The 19590-nt window shown below is 64.7% G+C and overlaps 2 protein-coding genes across 5 annotated transcripts; one reads left to right on the top strand and one right to left on the bottom strand.

The window, feature by feature from the left end:
- The first annotated feature begins 291 nt into the window (after window positions 1-291).
- PTBP1 (polypyrimidine tract binding protein 1) lies at window positions 292-12589 on the top strand. Of its 3 annotated transcripts, XM_047707831.1 has the most exons (15): window positions 292-421; window positions 2861-2891; window positions 6130-6205; window positions 6492-6664; window positions 6746-6892; window positions 6987-7157; window positions 7249-7359; window positions 7434-7608; window positions 7854-7931; window positions 8613-8761; window positions 9879-9912; window positions 10346-10438; window positions 10541-10757; window positions 10954-11031; window positions 11124-12589. In XM_047707831.1, exons 1-15 carry the CDS (start codon window positions 414-416, stop codon window positions 11254-11256), a joined length of 1674 nt encoding a protein of 557 aa, XP_047563787.1. In that variant the 5' UTR covers window positions 292-413; the 3' UTR covers window positions 11257-12589. The 3 variants fall into 3 exon arrangements, with proteins under 3 accessions (XP_047563787.1, XP_047563796.1, XP_047563777.1); XM_047707840.1 differs by lacking the exon at window positions 7854-7931; XM_047707821.1 differs by lacking the exons at window positions 292-421; window positions 7854-7931 and adding an exon at window positions 428-1195.
- Window positions 12590-12972: 383 nt separating this feature from the next.
- Window positions 12973-19050, bottom strand: PLPPR3 (phospholipid phosphatase related 3). Of its 2 annotated transcripts, none has more exons than XM_047707711.1 (7): window positions 18578-19050; window positions 15804-15989; window positions 15566-15707; window positions 15234-15429; window positions 15090-15147; window positions 14822-14995; window positions 12973-14454 (listed from the first exon to the last, which is right to left on the bottom strand). In XM_047707711.1, the coding sequence occupies exons 1-7, from the start codon at window positions 18896-18898 to the stop codon at window positions 13012-13014; spliced, it is 2520 nt and encodes an 839-aa protein (XP_047563667.1). In that variant the 5' UTR covers window positions 18899-19050; the 3' UTR covers window positions 12973-13011. The 2 variants fall into 2 exon arrangements, with proteins under 2 accessions (XP_047563667.1, XP_047563674.1); XM_047707718.1 differs by having other exon boundaries at window positions 12973-14391.
- Window positions 19051-19590: the final 540 nt, after the last annotated feature.

Genomic DNA, 19590 nt, shown 5'->3' with positions numbered 1-19590 from the left:
TGACTCGCCACGTACCCACTCTCAAGATGGCTTCTCTTGCAAAGCCCCACGCAGGAGAGCAGCTCGCTCACTGGCTCAGCCTCCGTGATATGATCCCGCCTTCTCTCCCCTCCCCCGTCTCCACGGGTCGTTTCCGTTTCGAGCCCTGACGGACGGCCGCCTTCCCCAATGGCCGCCTGACATTCCTCTTGGCTCCACGCCCCCCGGCACCCTACGAGCCATTGGGAGGCGCTAGCAGGGACCCGCGGCGCCCGCCCCGCCCCCTCCCCGTGGCGGGAGCCAATGGGCAGAGCGCGCGGGGGACGTGTTCGGGCGTCTCCGCCATTTTGTGAGTCTATAACTCGGAGCCGTTGGGTCGGTTCCTGCTATTCCGGCGCCTCCACTCCGTCCCTTGCGGGTCTCCTCCGTGTGCAATGGACGGGTAAGTATTGTCTCTCCGCGCTCCCCGACGGCCGCCTCGCGCTCCATCCCTCCCCTCGCCGCCGCCTGGGCATCTTCGGGGCCGCGGGCCGCGCGTCGCTCCGCCTCCGCCCGGGTTCGCGGGCGCCCCCGGAGTCCCTCCTCTCCCTGGGCCTGGGGCGCGGTTGCAGGGGAGGTTGCTGGCGGCCGCCAGGCGTGTAGCGTCCCCTGGGCTGGGAGGGGGTGGGCTGGGCCCGAGTCCTGCCCGTTTCCGGTCCCCGCGCACCTCGGCCCGAACGCACGCGGCGGCCCGCGGCCCTTCCCGCTTCCCGTCCGTGCCCCGCGCGCACGCGCCAGCTTATCGCGCCCCGTATGGCCTTCCCGCTCCCCATGCCCCTTTCGCGCGGCCGGTGTGGCCCTTCCCGCTCCCCGTCGAGCCTCCGCGCTTGCGTGCGCAGCTCTCCGCGTCCCCACCTCCCCCCTCCGCCGTTGGGCTTTGCGCGTGCGCGGTCTTTCCCGCCGCGCGGACTCTGTCCTGGGCTTCCCCCGCCCGCCGGAGGCCCGGGCGCGGCCGGGAGACGCCGCCCTCCTGCCCGGAAGGGCGCGGGCCCGCCTCCGCCGGCCGCCGGGCCCCTCCCCGTCTACCCACAAAGGATGGCCGCGCGCCCGGCCCCCCCGCCCCCCCTTTGTTCCCGCCCGTGGGGGGCGCTCCGGGCCGGCCGTTCCCCGCGGGCGGAGCCCCCAGCGGTGGGGCAGTCGCTCGGGCCGTTGCCGTGGTGGCGCTGGCTCGTCGCAGGTCCTGGGACGCGGGGCCGACGTGCCTGTGTCGGGGCACTTCGTGTTGGAGCGCTGGGCTGCTGGTCCGGGGGGAAGGGGTGGACGCTCGCGTGGAGGGCGCCTCGTCGTTTCCCCGTGGGGCGGGGCGGGGGCCACGGCTTCCGGAGCCGGAGGGTCCCGCGGGCGGCGCGGCCTCCTTCCGCCCCTGGGCTGACCCCCCCCCGGGCGGGGCGCTCGACGCCTGCAGAGTCACGAGTGCCGGGGCCTGGGGTTTGAAATGATCGGTTTCGGGCTGACTCGCATCCGGGCCTCGAGCGGGAGGAGCGCGGTCTGCTCGCGGGCCGCCGGCCGCAGGGTCTCTGCCGTGCCCAGGGAGGGCTCCCCGATCCCCGCAGAGAGGCCGTCTCTTGGGAGACCTCCTGCGCCCGAGGCCCTGCCAGGGAGTGGGAAGCCGGAGCCGCTCCGGATCAGCGCGCGAAGCTGCGTGCTTTTCATTCTTTGGGGTTTTCTGGGAAGCTTTTTTCTGGCTCGGGAAGCCTTTTTAAAAGTCAGTTAATAATCAGTGCGTGGGTGGTTTCTTGTGTTGTGCTGTGTTTTGATAGCAGGAGGTCCTGCTGTGAAGGACCCCCGAGCAGGTGAGAAAGGGCAGGTGAGGGGTGTGGACCCTGTGACCGCAGCAGTGTTTTGAGTCCTGCAAGCTTGGTTCCCTGAGGGCAGGAGGGAAGGAACCAGGGTGTTCGAACCAAAGAGGGGAATAGTGCAGGAAGCTGGTTTTTGTCCAGGCCGGGGGGCGCAGGTGGCTACCCCAGGGCCCCTGCTGGGTCTGAGTCTGCGACAGCCTTTCCCTGACCGCGCTTGGGACCCTTGTGATGACACAAGTGGGTTTGTCCAGGGGCCTCCAGGCCTTGGCGCACGGTTGGGTAAACCCCTTCCTGGAATGATGTCCGTGAGTTGGTGAGGACCTGGTCCGTTTGTAGGTGTTACAGCAGTGCCCTTGGATGGTGCTGAGAGCGGAGGTGGTCAGGGCTGTGGGAACCCTCCCTCCGGGTAGCCATGTTTTCTTCCCGCCTTCCGTGCAGCCCGCCCCGGGGGGGGGGGGGGGGGGAGAAAGTCCAGGCACGCGGGACGGGGTTGATGAGTAACCGGTGTTAATTGTATGTGACCGCTTCTGCGGAGCTACCCCCCAGCCTTCCACCCTTTCAGTGTTGAGTCCCTGCCCCCCAGATCCCGAGGTCTGACCCCAGGGCCTGTGAGCCCTCTTTCAGCTGGTCTCCTTGCCCGTTTGAAAACGTTCTTGAAGTGCTTCCGTGTTCCGTGGAACAGACCACAGTGCTTGAACCTCTGCGTCAAGGGTCCCTCCTGGGGTTTTTGCTGGGGGTGTCTTTGTTTGGGGCCGGTCTGGAGGCGGGGCCTGGGGTCCTGCTGGGAGGGAGGGGAGCTGGAAGACAATGGTGGCTCCTTTTCAAGTGGAGGTTACACAGAACGACGCTCATTTCCCTGCCTTCCACAGTCTCCTTAGCAGAGGGCCTTGGAGGGCGATGTTGTGCTGCCAGAGGCCACGCTGGTGGCCATGGGGGGGGCCTCCCAACATCCCGGTGGCAGCCGCTGGGACAGGGACAGCCTCTCCCGCCTGCTGAGATGGCGGCACACCTGGCTAACTGTTGTCCTTTCTTTCTCTCTGCAGCATTGTCCCAGATATAGCAGTTGGTACAAAGGTAGGCGCTTCTGGCTCCGGTTCCTCCTCACGCTTGCTCACCCTCAGTTTGCGCTGACCCGCGTGGGCCCGTCTGCTCACCTCCAGTGTCCCCGTGAGGCCCCGCCCAGCGGCGTCACACCCGTCTCATCCCGGGCTGGGCCTGTCCCGGGCTGAGCCTTCCGGGCCTTGTGGGCTCGAGGGCCTCTCTGCTGGCAAGAGGCCTGCTTGTACCCACTCAGGCTGAAGCGGCTGCACACTGGGGCCGAGGGGACATCTGCCCACGGAGGCTTTGCATGCCCCTGGTTTGGCGTGGGCCGCGTTAACGTCTGGTTATGCCCCGGGCGGTTTGTGGGGTGGGTGGTGGGGCTGGAGGACAGTGGGGGCTGCTGCTGGTGGTGGTACGGATCGCATAGCTTTTGCTGCGAAGGATTCTGTAGCCTTTCTGAAGGGAGGGGAGAGGAGAGCCCCGCGGTCTCTGCGCAGGAGTTGTGTTACTTCCAAGGGGGAAGAGTGAGAACCGCAAACTCGGTGGGCGCGCGCTCCGCACAGGAAGTGGGGCCGCGGTGATCCTGCCCCCAGTGGGGGACCAGGCCTACGTGCACCCACGTGTGTGACCTCCGGGAATCCTGGGGCTGATGGTGAGCCCTGCTGGTTCGCCGGTTCCCAGCTCTGTCCTGGCGGTGGCTGGGAGCCGGGGGAGTTCCCCCTCCGCGGTCAAGGTTCCTGAGCTCCCTGCTGGGGGCTCAGGTGACCTGAGCCGGCAGCCAGATGGTTTCTGGTCAGTGGGCCATGATGCCTGGGCTGGGTTTCACTTTCCCAAGTGGGTTTTTGTCTTCACACGCTGCCTGTCCTGATGTTCCTGCAGATAAAACCTGTTTGTTTGGCGGCAGGAGGGGGGGAGGGGGACTTCCATCTGCAGCACTTGTCACAACTGCAGAAAACGTCTGGGTTGCGAGTCATCCTCCCCCTTTCCGTGGGAGCCGCCCTCCAGCTGGGGCAGCTCTTCAGTGGCTGTCCTTGGAGTGGCCCCCTTTGGCCATCCTGTTCCCAGGGGACCATTGCTTCCAGAATCAGAGCTGAACGGACAGAAACCCTGGAGGTGTTCTGCTTGGGGCGGGGGCTGAGGCGCACTGCCCGGGCACTACTCATCAAACCTGTGCCCAGCCTGCAGGGGAGGATGTGGCCAGCTGTGCGGGAAGGGGGTGCTGTCGAGGTTTTTAGCTCTCTGTGGGAGAGGTGGTGACCCGCTGCTGTCCGGGCAGAGCGGCCCTGAGCTCAGGAGCGAGTACACGCTTGAGGGTCGCATCCTTTTGATCCTAGATGGGCTCCAGGGTCCATGCCCGTGGGGCCTCCCCCATGCTGGCTAGGAAGAGGGCCTGGCCTAGCCCAGCTGCGCATGGGGTCTGTCCCTGGAGGCAGTCGCCCCTTGAGCCCCGTGCTGTCGCAGTGCCTTAACGTGCCGCTGAGCACCCTGGCCCTGTGTCCTGGGGGTGGGGGATGGGAGCGGGAGCGGACAAGTGGGCACTTGGTCCTCAGGACATGGTTGCAGGGGGACAGGGTGGCCAGGAATGCTGCTGGTCCTGGAAGTCACAGCCTTGCCCACTCCTGGTCAGAGGCAGGCGCCCAGAAGCCCTTTCTAAGGCTGCATGGCTAGCAGATGGGGGGTCCTTTGTGAGCCTGTGGGGGGAGGTCAGGGTCTCAGGCCAGAGACAGAAGGGGCTTTGCTATGGCTCAGGGTAGTGGGATCTGGACGTGCCTCCCCTTGGTGAGTGTCCTAAACTCTGGGTCCTGGGCGTGGGCGTCACAGGACGCAGCAGCTGGGGGGTGGTTTATAACGTGCTCTGTCGTGTAGACTTCCGCGCCCGTGCGGGACCGGGTCTTGACGGTTCATTCCTCTTTCTAAGCTGTGATGTCGATCTGGGGGCTGTTGGCCTCTGAGGGGCAGCCCAGGGCCTGTGGCCTCCAGAGTTGTGGGCTGGGAGGCCCTCCACAGGTGCTGGCCTATCCTGGGGCCTGGGTCTGGGGACAAGCCTGCTGGAGCTCTCTGAGCCACGTGGGTCAGTGGTTCCTGGTCCTTATCCCCGAGGGCAGCCTGAGCGTCTGGGCATTCCTTGTGCTGCTCTCGCGGGCTGCTGGGCATGGAGGTCCTGAGGGGTTGTTGGGCGCCAGCACCAGCAGCGGGGAAGCCCCTGAGCATCCCTAGACGGCTGTGCGAGGCTAAGCAGGCAGTTTGGAAGAGGGGTGGGGACGCGGTATCCTTGAGACATAAGTAGGTGGAAAAGGCGGTTTGGGGGAGAAGGGGTGAGGCTGCTGGCGGCCCGGCTGGGCTGGTCTTCCCCGTCCCTGCCACGGCGCTGGGCCTCGAGACTCTCTGGCTCCCCGTTTTGCATCCAGACGTTCCGTGAGGAGTTACTCCTGGTTCCTGGTCATGGAGCCCAGGACACAGCTCTCGATCCTGGGGTCCGGTCTGCAGAGGGCAGAAGTGTTAGGCGGGAGCCAGGTCCACATCCCGTGTGGTTCTTGCTGAGAGTGGTTCTGTCCTCGGGCCTCCGTGGGAGGGACGGCTGCCTGCTTGCTAGGCCCCGGCCGCGCCTGACGTGCGCCACGCTGAGACCGGCAGGTGCACATGTTTGTGGAGACACAGCGGCAGGCCACACGTCCCCAGTGTCGTACACAAATGAGCCTTTGGGGTTTCTAGGCCCTCTTGGGCTCCCCCAGGTGCCCCCACCCCTCACTGGACGGCACCTCCCGCTGCATCGAGGAGTAGTATTTCTGTCCAAAGCCGTGAGGGCAAGGCTCGGGTTCCCTCAGATGCCTGGAAAATAGGGCAGGCTCCTGGGGCTAAGCTGCGTGGTTGCCACGGGACAAGGGGGCTTTGTTCCCCGGGCCTGCCAGCGGTCCTGTGGTTGTCGAAGATGGTCCCCCAGTCTTGATACGGGCAGGGCTACAGCTGAGCTCCCTAGGACAGTGGGTCTGGGCTCGTCCCCGTGCAGCCGTCTGCACACACGGAGGGTCTGCAGAATGTGGAGTGGCGGTGACGTACGGGCAAAGGCTCTGTAGGTGGTGGCCCCCCACCCCGCCCTCGGAAGAGGAGCAGTGTCTTGGGGTTAGGACCGTGTGGCCGTGGCGAGGGAAAAATGGTCACAGCTTTGGGTATCGTCTTAAAGCCAGGTTGGAGCAGAGAGGTGGGCACAGGGGGTCTTGGGGAGGTGCTCTGGTATTTTGCTCTGCTCCACATACCCCCTCTCTCTTTCCAGCGGGGATCCGACGAGCTTTTCTCTGCCTGCGTCACTAACGGACCCTTTATCATGAGCAGTAACTCGGCTTCTGCAGGTAACCCCAAGCACAGTCCCCAGTTCCTGGCTTAGTGGGGGTTCTCTCCCGTCCATCCGCGCATGCTTTGCTGCTTTGGAGGACACTTGGGTGAATTGGTCCTGGCTGTTATGCCCTGGAGCCCGGTTCATTCTCACCTGACTTCCCTGTGGACGGTCAGACAGGCGGGGTGGATACCAGGTGTGGGGGCTGCCCTGTCCTTGCTGTGGCTTGGCAGTCGGGGAGAAAGCTGGCTTCATCGGACCCGCATGGCGCTCTGTGCCCTACAAACCGCTCCTCTTTGCAGCAAATGGGAACGATAGCAAGAAGTTTAAGGGGGACAATAGAAGTGCGGGCGTGCCCTCCAGAGTTATCCACATCCGGAAGCTCCCGGGCGACGTGACGGAGGGCGAGGTCATCTCCCTGGGGCTCCCCTTTGGGAAGGTCACCAATCTCCTGATGCTGAAAGGGAAAAATCAGGTACCTGCCTCAGCCGTGTAAGCCCCCATTCCCCAGAGGGCCCCGGGGGTCTGGGCCCGGCTCATGCCCTTGCCCTGCCAGGCCTTCATTGAGATGAACACAGAGGAGGCCGCCAACACGATGGTGAACTACTACACGTCCGTGACGCCCGTGCTGCGCGGCCAGCCCATCTACATCCAGTTCTCCAACCACAAGGAGCTCAAGACAGACAGCTCGCCCAATCAGGCAGTGCGTCCCCGGGCAGGGGACTGGGACGGGGCGGGTAAGCATGGGAGCTGGGGGCGTGGGACTCAGGGCTGGAACTGCCCCTCTGCCCCCACAGCGGGCCCAGGCCGCACTGCAGGCGGTGAACTCCGTGCAGTCCGGAAACCTGGCCCTGGCCGCCTCGGCTGCTGCGGTGGATGCTGGGATGGCCATGGCCGGCCAGAGCCCAGTGCTGCGGATCATCGTGGAGAATCTTTTCTACCCGGTGACTCTAGATGTGCTCCACCAGGTGAGATGGCCGGGGGCTTACGGCTGCTCAGGTCCTGGTCCAGACCGTAGGGGTCCCTGGGTGGAGGCTGACCGCGCTTCTCCTCTCGCAGATCTTTTCCAAGTTTGGTACAGTTCTGAAGATCATCACTTTCACCAAGAATAACCAGTTCCAGGCACTGCTGCAGTATGCCGACCCTGTGAGCGCCCAACACGCCAAGCTGGTGAGTGGGGCCCTGGGACCCCCACCCGGCCGGCCAGCACGCAGCCAGGGCCGCTCACGGGCCTCTCCCCGCAGTCACTGGACGGACAGAACATCTACAACGCCTGCTGCACTCTCCGAATCGACTTCTCCAAGCTCACCAGCCTCAATGTCAAGTACAACAACGACAAGAGCAGGGACTACACACGCCCTGACCTGCCTTCTGGTGACAGCCAGCCCTCGCTGGACCAGACTATGGCCGCCGCCTTTGGTAAGATGCCTGGCTGGGTGCCCAGGACCACCGTGTGCCGTGGGAGGCGAGGACGCATAGCTCAGTCTCTGCCCCAGGCGCCCCGTGGCGCCGGCTCTGCCCAGGGAGGTTGGTGCGTGTTGCTCCTTGCAGGACCGCACGGCCCCCAGCCCAGGCCGCCTGCTGGGTGTGGGTCACGGACACACGCAGCCCTCGCTTGAGGCCGAGGTGGTGGGTGCGATGATTAGTGTCTCGTTTGTTCCTAGGTGCACCTGGTATAATGTCAGCCTCTCCGTATGCAGGAGCTGGTTTCCCTCCCACCTTTGCAATTCCTCAAGCCGCAGGTACTCAAACACTTGACCTTGGTCCCCACCGTCGCTTGTGCATGCCCACACACCTTTCAGTAGCTCTGCTTCCACGGGCAGCGGACGTGGGCGCAGTCTCGGGGGGAGCCCGCCTTCCTGGGTGCGGGCTTCTGGGTTCTCCGAGGAGCCTGGACAGGGCAGTCATAGGGCAGGGCCATGCAGAGAACCTGCTAACCCCACAGTGTCTGGTCTGGTTCCCTTAAAGCACCTCTGGGCGAGGACGAGCACGCACGGTGGTTGGAGGGCTGTGTCCCTCGTAGATGCGTTTAAGTGGTCCGGTAAGCAGAGCCGCGTGGACGCACATGAGTGTCCCCCCACCCGGGGGGCCGGCCTGTATTCACAACAGGCTCGGGCCTGCGGGGCCTGCCCGCTCGTCATCTGCATGGGGACGGGCGCCTGCATGCACGCTCAGCTGCGGCCCGCCCGGGGTTCAGTTCTGCGTCCGTGGAGCGGAGCTGTTGTACTATTGGGCGCATGTAGACGGGTCCAGACCCAGTGCAACCTGTGCCATGAAGAGAGGAAGGAGAAGCTGGCAAGGCTGCCCAGTGGGCACTGGGCCGAGTGACTCCTTTGCATGAAGACAGGCAGGACCCGTGCTCGCCTCTTGGCAGTGAACCCTGGGCGCCGTTGCTCACCTCCCGACCGCGCTTTCCTCTCCAGGCCTCTCTGTCCCTAACGTGCATGGGGCGCTGGCCCCCCTGGCCATCCCATCGGCAGCGGCGGCAGCGGCGGCGGCAGGCCGGATTGCCATTCCAGGCCTGGCCGGGGCGGGGAATTCTGTCCTGCTGGTCAGCAACCTCAACCCGGAGGTACGTGCCTCTTCCTTCCAGATTGTTGGTCCCGGAAGCCCGCGCGGGGGAGTCACACTCAGGGTCTTAGTGCGAACGGCAACAGGCTGGGCTCTTGTCTGCCCCAGGAGCCAGGGTCCCTCAGGGGTCTCCCTGCGGGGTGCGGTGCAGCCCCTCTGCGCTGGCCCGCTCGCTGCCTCCTTCCTCTGTGCTCAGAGTTCTCTCGTTCTTTACGCCTTGTTGACGTTTCCAATTCCGTAATACGCAGAGTCGAAATGGTTTTTGATACGTGAAAGTGGTCCTTAGAATTTCTAGCCAAACTGGGCGGGTCTGAAGAGGCCCGTGGGAGCAGGAGCCCAAGCAGCCATGGGCCGGGGGATGGCCATGCTGTGCCCGTCCCCATGGCTGTGTCCAGCTCAGAGAGAGCTTGGGTGAGCTGACGGGGGCTCGCGGTCTTTAATTTTGGGAAGTCGGGACCGGCCTTAACGAGCGTTTCAGACTGTTCTGTCATCTGTCTGCCCCTCCTGTGACTTCCTGGCCTGGGGTGGCCGGCCTGCGGCTCGTCCGGGCCCGACACCAGCGAAGCCCTCCACTAACAGACTCGCTCCGCCTTGTGCTTGTGTGAGCCTGGCGCAGGGGCCCGTCCAGCGGGCGCGCAGGAGGCAGCGGCCCCACGGTCTCCTGCCCGCCTCGGGGAAGGGCCTCTCCTGCTGTGTTGCGAGGTGAACCTGTGACTTGTAATGTGTGTAGATCTTGACTGATGGAGCGCTCGTATTTCTTATGTATTTACTGACCTGTGTTTTTTTGCTACTTTTTTTCTTTTCTCCCCTTCCCCTTTCCCAATTTGTTTTCTTGCCCTGATCCGGAATTTCTTTGCCAACTGACTGCACGGTTCTTCTGCTTCCTGTTGTTGCTTGAAACAAAACAAAACCATAAATAAATAAAAAAAAAAAAATTCCCCCTCAAACCCTGCTCTCCGGAAACCAACCTGCCCTTGAATATTAACATCCTGACAACTTCATCATCCATCAACCTGCACGCCTGCGGGGCTGCCTCCTCGTGGTGGACGATTGGCATCTCGCCCCCTGACCTCTCCCTTTCCCTGTCCCTCGCTGCCTTGCTCTGCTGTCCTCTAAAGAGAGTCACACCCCAAAGCCTCTTTATTCTTTTCGGTATGTTATCATTCACACTTTTATTACCTTGTTTTCATTTAATGGAGGTTATTTTTGACGCCCTAAGATGTACTATGAGTTTGCAGTTGGGCCCTGGGCCTCGTTACGTGGCTTGCCTTCGGTTTGCGTATTTACCCGACTCCGTAGACGCATGGTTTATTGCCCTGCATGCTTTTCGAAGAGTTAAAACGTGTTGGTAGCATGCTAAAGTGATGGTTCTTGGCCATTGACCTTTCCTGGATTTTAGGACTTCTCTGCTGAAGGTAGTCCTCCTGGTAACGCTCCCTGTGGTAGACGCAGGGCCCAAAGGCAGAATAAGCAACTTTCGGGAAGAGCCGGCCCTCTGCGGGGTGCGCGGGCGGGGGCGGGTGGCTGGCGGGGGAGGCGCCTCCGGGCCGCAGGCAGCTCAGTGCCTGTCCCTGTGCTCTTGAAGGCGTGTACGGCGATGTGCAGCGGGTGAAGATCTTGTTCAATAAGAAGGAGAACGCGCTGGTGCAGATGGCCGACGGCAGCCAGGCACAGCTGGGTGAGGCGGCAAGGCCCGGGCCGCGGTGGGGCGGGGCATCCCTGGGCCGGTGCCCATGGCACCTACAGTCACACGTGTCCCGCTCCTGCCCCCCCCCCACAGCCATGAGCCACCTCAACGGGCACAAGCTGCACGGAAAGCCGGTGCGCATCACGCTGTCCAAGCACCAGAATGTGCAGCTGCCCCGCGAGGGCCAGGAGGACCAGGGCCTCACCAAGGACTATGGCAACTCCCCCCTGCACCGCTTCAAGAAGCCTGGCTCCAAAAACTTCCAGAACATCTTCCCGCCTTCAGCCACCCTGCACCTCTCCAATATCCCGTAGGTGCTGGGCGCGATTTGGGGGGGGGGGGTGCTCCCAGTTGTATTCGGAACTTCCCGGCTGCTGGGGGAAGAGCCGGCGCAAGAGGGGCTGGGGCACGCCTGTTAGACGTCCTTCCTGGGCCCCTCTCAGGCTCTCCGCGCCCCTCCCAGCCCTCCCCAGGAAGCAGCCGTGTTCAGACCCTTTTCCCCACAGGCCCTCAGTGTCTGAGGATGACCTGAAGATCCTCTTCTCCAGCAACGGCGGGATCGTCAAGGGGTTCAAGTTCTTTCAGTGAGTGCCCCCTGCCCCTAGCCCAGCCCTGTTCTGCCCTGGGGCCCGCCCCCCAAGGCCCACCCTCACTGCCCTCACTCTCCGGCCCCCAGGAAGGACCGCAAAATGGCGCTGATCCAGATGGGCTCCGTGGAGGAGGCCATCCAGGCGCTCATTGACCTGCACAACCACGACCTGGGCGAGAACCACCACCTGAGGGTCTCCTTCTCCAAGTCCACCATCTAGGGCTGCTGTGGACCAGCCTGCCGGTGCCCGGCCACAACTTCCATCATTCCAGAGAAAAGCCACTTTAAAAAGCAGCTGAAGTGACCTTAAAAGACCAGAGATTTTATTTTTTTAAAAGAGAAATCAGTTTACCTGTTTTTAAAAAAATTAAATCCAATTCACCTTACTTACCCTGGGGAGATGGGGTGCCGGCCTCAGGCTCTCGGTGACTAGTGGACAGTGCGCCCTGCTCCCTCCCCAGCCCCCCCCAGCCCGTGCCTTCTGCAGCCTCTGCGGGGTGGGCATTCCCAGACCTCGACTCGGCTTTCCTGTGCCTTACAACCCACTGCTCTGGTGGAGCCCCTCCATGGAGGTGGGGGGGGGCCTCCCGCGTGGGATCATGTGCCTGGTGCAGCGGGGGGCTGTGAGCTGCAGGGTCCAGCCAGCACCCCAACCCATTCAATCAAGTGTGTGATTCGCCCCAGCCCCAGGGACTCCGACCCGGGGCAAGGCCCCAAGGGCACCGGCCGCCTCCAGCTCTGAGCTCTGCCCCTGGAACCTCTGTATTAGGCTTCGATGCAGCTGCAGAGTCTGTGCCCAGCAATATTTCGACTTGACCAAATACTCTAATCTCCTCATTTATATGCAAAAGAGATAGTTTTAAGTAACTTTTTATATAGCAAGATAAAAGTGGTATGAGTGTACTCTCCGTTTCCTCGTGCTATCACCTTGCATACTGTACTTTCGACCTTACTCCTTGTGCTGAAGTCGCGGGGCAGGATCCAGTTTCCAGGGCAGGCCGGCTGGGGGCCGGTGCAGGGGAGCCCCGGTCTTTGCCGAGGACACCCCCAGATGCCTTACACCTAATGGTTCCCCCCACACCCACCCCAGGGGGGACAAGCGCTCTTAAAATTTTCAGGGTTTCCGCTCTCCTGCAGATTTTGGACCAAAGTTTTGTTTGTTTTTTTGTCTGCCTCTAATGCTGGGGCCCCAGGAAGAGGGACAGCGGCCCCCCAGTCTTAACTGTCTCCTGCCCGTCGTCCTGCACTCACGGGTCCAAGGGGCTCCCCTGTGAGCAGACCCCATGCTGGCCAGCCCCTCCCTCGGGCCTGGACCCTCGAGTTTCCGTGTTGGGGTGGAACAAGGGTGTAAATATTTATAATTTTTTTATACCTGTTGTAAAACGAGGGGCAGCAAACATGGTTTTTTATAAAGGTGACACAGATGTATATTTTGGTAACCCACAGTTACAGGCTCAGTATTGTGACGGGGAGCGCGGCGCATCCCACGGCCCCCCCCCCCCAGCGGCTTGTAATGCAGAGAGAACCGAATTAAAGCAATTTTACAACTCCTACCTTTTCTGTAGGCTCTTCTGTTCATATTGTAGAGGGTAGCTGGCCAGTCTGCTGGACCTTGGAATAAATGTCTCTGCACCCTGCACTTGATCTCTGTTCTGCCTGTCTTCGCTGCTGTTCCTCTTCCGTGTGAACTCAGCTGCTTCCCTCGCTGCTGAGGCCGGTCGGGCTCAGGGAAGCCAGAAACGTGGGTGCCCAGGGTCTGGCCGACTGCCACCCCCACCCCCAGCTGCAGGCCCGGACCTGGCTCCCTGCAGCCCCTCCCTTGTGCGCAGGGGGTTCCTCACACCAGTGACTCAGCCAGGACTCTGCTTGCTTTCGACCTTTTATTGTCTGACGGTGAAGTCGTCTGCCCCCCCGCACCCCCCCCAGCCCGCCCGCCCTGTGGCCACCTACACCCCATGCGCCATCCCAGCCCCCATCAGTCCTTGAACCTCCGGGCCGCCTGCATCTTGCGGTAGTAGCTCTCGGCCTCCGCCTCGCCCGCGGTCTCGCGCTCGCCCAGCACCAGGCTGCCGGCCTTGCGCCTCAGTGTGGACTCGCGGCTGGCGGGGCCCAGTGCGCCATCGGCTGTGCCCAGCGGGGGCAGCCCCTCGCCGGTGGCCAGGTTCACCGTGGCCACTGCCCCGAACCGCGGCTCCTCTTGGTCCACGTCACTGATGGACGAGCCGGGGGACACCCCTGGCGGCTTGGGCCCCATGCGGAAGCTGCGAGCCAGGTCCCCCAGCTCGTAGCCGCCCTCACCCTCCACGCCCTTGGCTGCGCCGCCCGCCGTCTTCCATTCCCAGGGCCCATTCCCCGAGGACAGGTGGACCACAGGGTGGTGGGGCGCATGCGCGTCGATGGTGACAATGCTGGCCGAGTCGCGGTCCGATGGCGAGCGGTACTGCGAGGAGTCGGAGCTGGCGCTGGAGGACGAGGCGGTCTCCGCCACCTTGGGGCCGGGCCCGCCCGGCGCCTTGGACATGGCGATCACCTGCAGCAACCGTGGTGGGTTGGCCACGCGGGGCTGTGCGGAGGCTGCGGCCGCCGCCGCCCCACTCTTCTCTGCCATCATGAGCCACTTGGCCCGCACGGTCGCGCTGCTCTTGGGAGACAGGCCCGTGGCCGCCTGCGCCCCCTCCTCAGGGATGTGCACCAGCGGCTGCGGCCCGGAGCGTGGGGGTAGAATGACCCGGGGCCCGAGCCCCGGCCGGGCCTGGACGGTGGGGTAGAGTGAGGGTGGGGCCCGACCTCCTTCCTCGCCCTCCTCCTCTTCCTCCTCCTCCTCCTCCTCCTCTTCCTCCTCTTCTTCCTCCTCTTCCTCCTCCTCTGCCATGGGCTCTGTCGGTGCCCGCAGGTGGCCAGGGCTGGCCTCGTCCGGCAGCCCCAGGCCTCGGCCCTCCAGCGACTTCTGCTTCCACTCGCTGATGAGCTGCTTGGAGCGGGAGGCGTCGAGGGGCACGTGGATGGTCATGTGGCGGCGAGCAGGGTCATCCAGCGAGGGTGTGCTGACACGGGGCAGCGTGTGGCTGAAAGTGACCATGTTCTCCTTGCCCATGGGGCTGCGTGGGGCCAGCAAGTCCACGTCCACACTGGCCCGCTTCAGGCTGCCCAGGGAGGTCTTCTCTCTGGCTACCGGCCGGGGCCCGCCTTCCAGCCGCCCCGGTGGGCCCAGCTCGTCCGTGCTCACGGACTTGTTCTGCTGGTACACGGAGTCGTGGCCCCGCTGGGTCAGTGCCCGCAGCGCGTCCTTGGCCGGGGCCAGTGCCGTCGGCTTCTCTGTAGTTGGGGCCTGAAAGTTGCCCACAGCGTGGCAGGCCTGGGGGTGAGGCGGGGGCTGAAGACCAGACTTCTCACCGGGCAACAAACCTGCCAAGGCGGTCTGAGGGGAGAAGGCTGGCCCTCGGTGCAGATTCAGAGAGTGGAGTCCCACCCTTTCCCCAGGGCGACAAATACTGGTCAGGCCACTCACACTCTAAACACTCAGCAAGTCTGGCCCCTGAGACTCTGACTCCCACATTCCAAGGGAGGAGACCCACCAGAGTCCGCCCAGGGCAAGGCCAGTCCTACCCCCCTCCCACCTCCTCGCTGGGGGTCCGCCTCACCCGGCTCACAAACCTCCCCAATCCCACCATCCCTTGGGGACCGCCCCCCACCTCGGACCTCCCTCTGGGAGCCGGCCTCCACCCTAGGACCTCCCCCCCAGCTCGGCGCTCCCCAGATGGGGCCGGCCTCCCCGCCCCCCTCACCAGGTAGGCGGCGATGCCAGCCCCGATGAGGAAGCCCGCGTAGACGTCCACCGGGTGGCTGCGGTACTGCGTAATCTGGGTGAGGCCGCAGACGCCCGCTGCGATGGCAAAGGCGAACACCAGGATGGGCTTGAGCAGCTTCGTGGTGTCGGAGATGACCGAGTTGAAGTACATCTGGGGGCGGGGCAGGGTGGGGCGGGTCAGAGCGCGGCCCCCCCCCCCCCGGGGGGGCGGGTCAGAGCGTGGGCCGGGGGCGGCCGGGACTCACCGACACGTAGACCGCAGCGAAGGCGGACAGGGTGGCGTGCTGCGACGGGAAGGTCTTCCTGGAAAAGGCGGCGGGTGAGCGCCGGGCGGGGCGCTCTGACCCCCCCCTCCGCTCCCCCCGCACAGCCGGGAGCGGGCGGCTCACCGCGCGGACAGGATGGCGTGGGTGTCATGGCCGGCGCAGATGTCCTGCGTGATGTAGGGGTTGGCCTCGCACGACGTGCCCAGCAGCGTGTAGTTAGGCTTGCAGACAGTCAGGAAGAAGGGCGCGTGGTAGCCCGTGGCCAGCTGGATGACGTCGGTCACCAGGGCGGTGGCGCACAGGCCGAACACGTGGACACCTGTGGGGCAGCGCGGTCAGGGCCGGGCCTGGAGGTGGGCCCGGAGCCGGGTGCGCGCCGGGGCTGGGGAGGGGGGGGGGGGGGCGGGAGGGGACGGGGGGGGGGTGGGGGGGGACGGGGGGGGGCGGGGACTCACCCACGAAGCGCACGGTGCGCCGCAGGAAGGAGTTGAAGCTGCAGCCCCCCGCGCTGATGCTGCCCTCGGCCCCGCCCGGGCCCCCGCCGCGGCCCCAGAGCCGGGACTGCGCACAGTAGAGCAGGCCCTCGCCGACCATGATCTGCCCGACAGCGAGGCGTTCAGCCGGGCCGACTCCCGGGGCACCCACAGGCCAGCCCTACCACCACCACCACCCACCCCGGCGCCAGGCACTCACCGAGGCTGCAGGGGCAGCGAAGGCCAAGCTGAGGAGCATGAGCAGAGGGATGAGCTCCTCGTTGGTCCCCACGTAGGGCATGGAGAGCGCGCGGTCATAGCACTGGAAACCCACCTTGGCCGGCTTGAAGAGGTCTGTCAGCTCCAGGAAGTAGAGGGACACGATGGACGATGCCACTATGGGGAGCTGGGGGGGGCAGTAGCTAGGGTCACCCCACCCTTGCTCACCAAGACGCCCATCCCTTCCCATGCAACCATCTGTCCCTGTGGTCCATCCGTCCGGCCGTTAGCCATCCTCCACTCCTCCCGGCCGCACGTGGCTATTGAGCTCACATTTGAGCGGGACCTCCTGAAGGACGCTGGCTCTCCCTTCTGGGCCACGGGTCTCCAACCAGAGCACCCACAGGGGCCAGGCTGGGGCTGGCACTATGGGGACCAGGTCCGCGGGCGCCGGGGGGATGGGGGGCCTGGCTGCCTCCGGAAGTAGCCCTCTCCATTTCCCGGACGGCGAGCAGACACAGGTGAAGCCCAGAGAGGCCTCCGTGTTCACTCCTGCCTTCAACGCCACTTTCACGGGGGTCCTGGCCCTCCGTCCAGCCCTGACTGGGGGTCTCCAGAGGGAAAAACAGCAAAGCTGGCTTTGTTGAGGAGCTGGGCTCTTGTCCAAGGAGCACTTATTGAGTGCTCGCTGTGTGCAGAATGAGGCCCAAGGCAGTTAAGCGACGACGCGGCCCCAGCCATCTGCAGGGCTTGAATCCTGGTTCTGCCCCCCCTTGCCTCAGCTTCCTCAGCTGAAAACGGGAATGACAGTCAACACTTCCCAGGGCTTCAGGACAGAACTGGATGAATTACGTATACAGAAAGCGCCTGCACAGAGCCTAGCACATGCAGAGCGTTTAATTATTCTCTCCTCCGTGACCATGAGCACCATCGGACTGGGGCGGCCGTGGACAGTGCACAGGGTTTCCAGCGGGGCCTGGGAAGAGCGTCCATGGGTCTGTCCTGCTCTGCCGACGTGGCTTTCCAAGCCCCCAGGCGGTGTGGGTGCGGCCGTGACACCTGCCTGGCTCCGCTCGGGATCTCTGACCCAGCCTCCTCCCCGCCGGCAACATGGGCTGGCAAGGTCCGCCCCAGAGCCCCCCACCCCCAGAGGGTCTCTGTGCACCCACTTCTTGCATGTGGAGACCTGGAGACCAAGGAGCATATGAGGCCACAAAGCACGATGCCCCGCCCACGGGCTTGTGTGTGTGTGTGCACACACTCAGGAAAGAGTCACAATCGGAGAAAAGCAAATTTTGCATAGACACAGGGCCTTGCGAGCACCCGACCGGTCAGCCTCCAAGGGTCACTAGCACACAGTGCTGATGCCTGGTGGTAACAGGCACGGGCGCCCCATAAAACGGCCTGGCCTCCACAGTGGGGGGCACTCTGGGGCCTGTCCCCAGGGATGTGATCCGCAGATAAACTCACGTGGGGCAGACCAAAGGGTTTTCCTCCCAGGAGCGTCTGGGACAAGCCCTGAATGTGCAGCCACCCTGAGCTGGGGGACTGCAAGCAGAGGGCTCGCGGAAACAGCCAGGAGCAGAAGCTTGTCTAAAAAGGTGGGGGGGGGGGGCGTCTGGGGGGCTCAGTGGGTTGAAGCCTCTGCCTTCATCTCAGGTCCTGATCCCAGGGTCCTGGGATGGAGCCCTGCATCAGGCTCTCTGCTCAGCGGGGAGCCTGCTTCCCCCTCTCTCTCTACCTGCCTCTCTGCCTACTTGTGATCTTTCTCCGTGTGAAGTAAATAAATACAATCTTAAAAAAAAATAAAAAGGTGGTGGGGAAGGGCTGCACATCTAATAGATTTGAGTGGGCGTGGAACTCTCTGGAAGGATGTAGGTGAGAGCAGGGGGTAAGGAGGACCGGGGGAGGAGGACCTGGAGGGGGGAAGGAGGGGGTGGTGAGGAGGATGGGGGGGCGTGGTGAGGAGGAGGGGGGGGCTGAGGAGGGGGAAGTGAGGAGGACTGCAGTGATCCAAGAAGATGGGGATTTGAATGCAAATTTGAAAAACAATCAGTTTCTGCCTCTTGTGGAGGGACCCAATGGCCTGGCCCTGAGCCACTGACTCTGTGACCCTGCGGGGGAGAGGGTGTTGCCCAGGACCAGGGGTCCTGCGTGGACCCCTCCATGGTGGGGGGTTCCCCCCCACCCCCTCCCTGGGTGGATGCAGCAGGGGAGATGTGACCACAGGATGTGTCCCCAGGCTGGACAAACCTCCCCTGTGCCGTCATCAGCACTGAGTATGTGCCAACTGACTGCATGGAAAGTCTATTCTTCTAAACACTCCTAAAGCCTTCGCTGGGTGCCAGGCCTGTTCGGTCAAAGGCTTATGCGACGCCAACCTCCCGCATTACCAGAGGAGGGCTCTGAACTCAGACCCCGAGTCCTCACAGCCCACCCGCTGGAGGAGGACACTGCAGTCCAGCCACCGGGTGGCCCCAGGGCCTTGCTCAAGCCGCCCCCCGCCCTGCCAGGTGAGTTACCGACCCAGACCCCAGTCTGAAGGTCCCACTCCCCAGCATTTACCCAGGCTGTTTCCTTAGCCCGGAACACGCGGCTGTGCCTCCCGAACTCCTACTCGGCCTGCACAGCCCAACTCCTCTGACCCCCACACCCGGGCACCCTGGCTGTGCCCACCCCTGTCCTTGAGCGGCAGAGGCCCCAGAGGGCGTGTGGAACCGGGGCCTCCGCCCTGCCCCCACCGGTACGACGCCCCCCGCCCCCCGCCCCCCTCACCTCCACGAAGTAGAAGCAAGGAAGAAGCGTCATGCTGTCCTTCGGGCTTTTATTCTTCTCCTTGGTCGCGATCATGGTGCCGCGGGCTCCACAGGCCGTGGTTGGAGGGGACAAAGGCGCGCTGGAGGAGGGGAAGCGCAGGCTGAGCCCTGGCTGGGGGGGGACCCGGTGCCCAGCGCCTGCGGGGGAGGGGCGGGCACAGATGCGCAAGAACCGCCCCGGGAAACTGAGGCTGGGGGAGAGGGGTGCCCCTGCGTCCTCCCCCTCCCCGACGCCGCGCAGTGCGGCGCTGCCAAATAATCCAGCTGCGGGCCCCCCCATGCACCGCAGATGGGGGGTGGGCAGGGGCCCAGTAGAGGGCGGGACGGCCGGATTTAGGAGCCCCCCCACGCCGGCTGGGGCCGCTGCCCGCGTCAGGGCGGGGGCCCCCGGGGTGGAGCAAGGAGGGTCCCGGCGGCCGGAAAAGGGGTGCGGCCCGGGTCCTCCGCTCGCAGGCCCCTCACCTGGCGCGCGGGCGCTCGGAGGGCGGAGCCGGCAGGCGCGCGGGGCGGGGGCTGCGGCGCGGCGAGCACAAAGCGCGGCCCCTCCCCCGCGGGGGCGGAGGGGCGCGGCGCGCGCGAGGACCGGGAGAGAAGGGGGCCGCGCCCGGCCCGAGACCCTGCGCCCGCGACGGCCTACGTGCGGCGCGAGGGGCGGGGGCTCTTTGTCTCGGCGCGTCGGGGGCGCCGCGCGCGTCCGTTGCCGGGCTGGTTCCCCGGGCGCGCGCCGGGCCCCCGCTTCCTGCCTCTGGGGACCTCGGGGGTCTCTGGGGTCTCGGGTCGCCGTAGGGGCGGGCTAGGGCCGGGGTCGGCGCTCCCCTCCCCTGCCAGGCCCCTCGCGTCGGCCTCGGGAGCCCCCTGGACGCTGGGCGCGGGGCGAGGTCTCTGGGTCCCGGGGTCCCCGGTTCTCCGTGTGTCTTGCGGGGTCTCCGCCTGTCTCTGCCCGCCCCACGCCCGGTCTCTGTCCCCTCCCCG

The sequence above is a fragment of the Lutra lutra genome, chromosome 1 (assembly GCF_902655055.1).
Source record: "Lutra lutra chromosome 1, mLutLut1.2, whole genome shotgun sequence".
In the NCBI taxonomy this organism is placed as follows: Eukaryota; Metazoa; Chordata; class Mammalia; order Carnivora; family Mustelidae; genus Lutra; species Lutra lutra.
Note: the sequence above shows the minus strand (reverse complement) of the source record. Positions and strands in the feature narration are given on the sequence as shown.

Bases quoted from the DNA above. Each gene is read 5' to 3' on its own strand.
- PLPPR3 (XM_047707711.1), bottom strand. From the start codon at position 18,898: ATGGGGGGGCCCGCAGCTGGATTATTTGGCAGCGCCGCACTGCGCGGC. The intron at 15,430-15,565 runs GTGAGTCCCCGC...GCTGCCCCACAG, and splicing joins GCGCACCGTGCGCTTCGTGG to GTGTCCACGTGTTCGGCCTG. The intron at 14,455-14,821 runs GTGAGGGGGGCG...TTCTCCCCTCAG, and splicing joins CTGGCATCGCCGCCTACCTG to ACCGCCTTGGCAGGTTTGTT.
- PTBP1 (XM_047707831.1), top strand. The intron at 2,892-6,129 runs GTAGGCGCTTCT...CTCTCTTTCCAG, and splicing joins ATATAGCAGTTGGTACAAAG to CGGGGATCCGACGAGCTTTT. The intron at 7,360-7,433 runs GTGAGTGGGGCC...CTCTCCCCGCAG, and splicing joins GCGCCCAACACGCCAAGCTG to TCACTGGACGGACAGAACAT.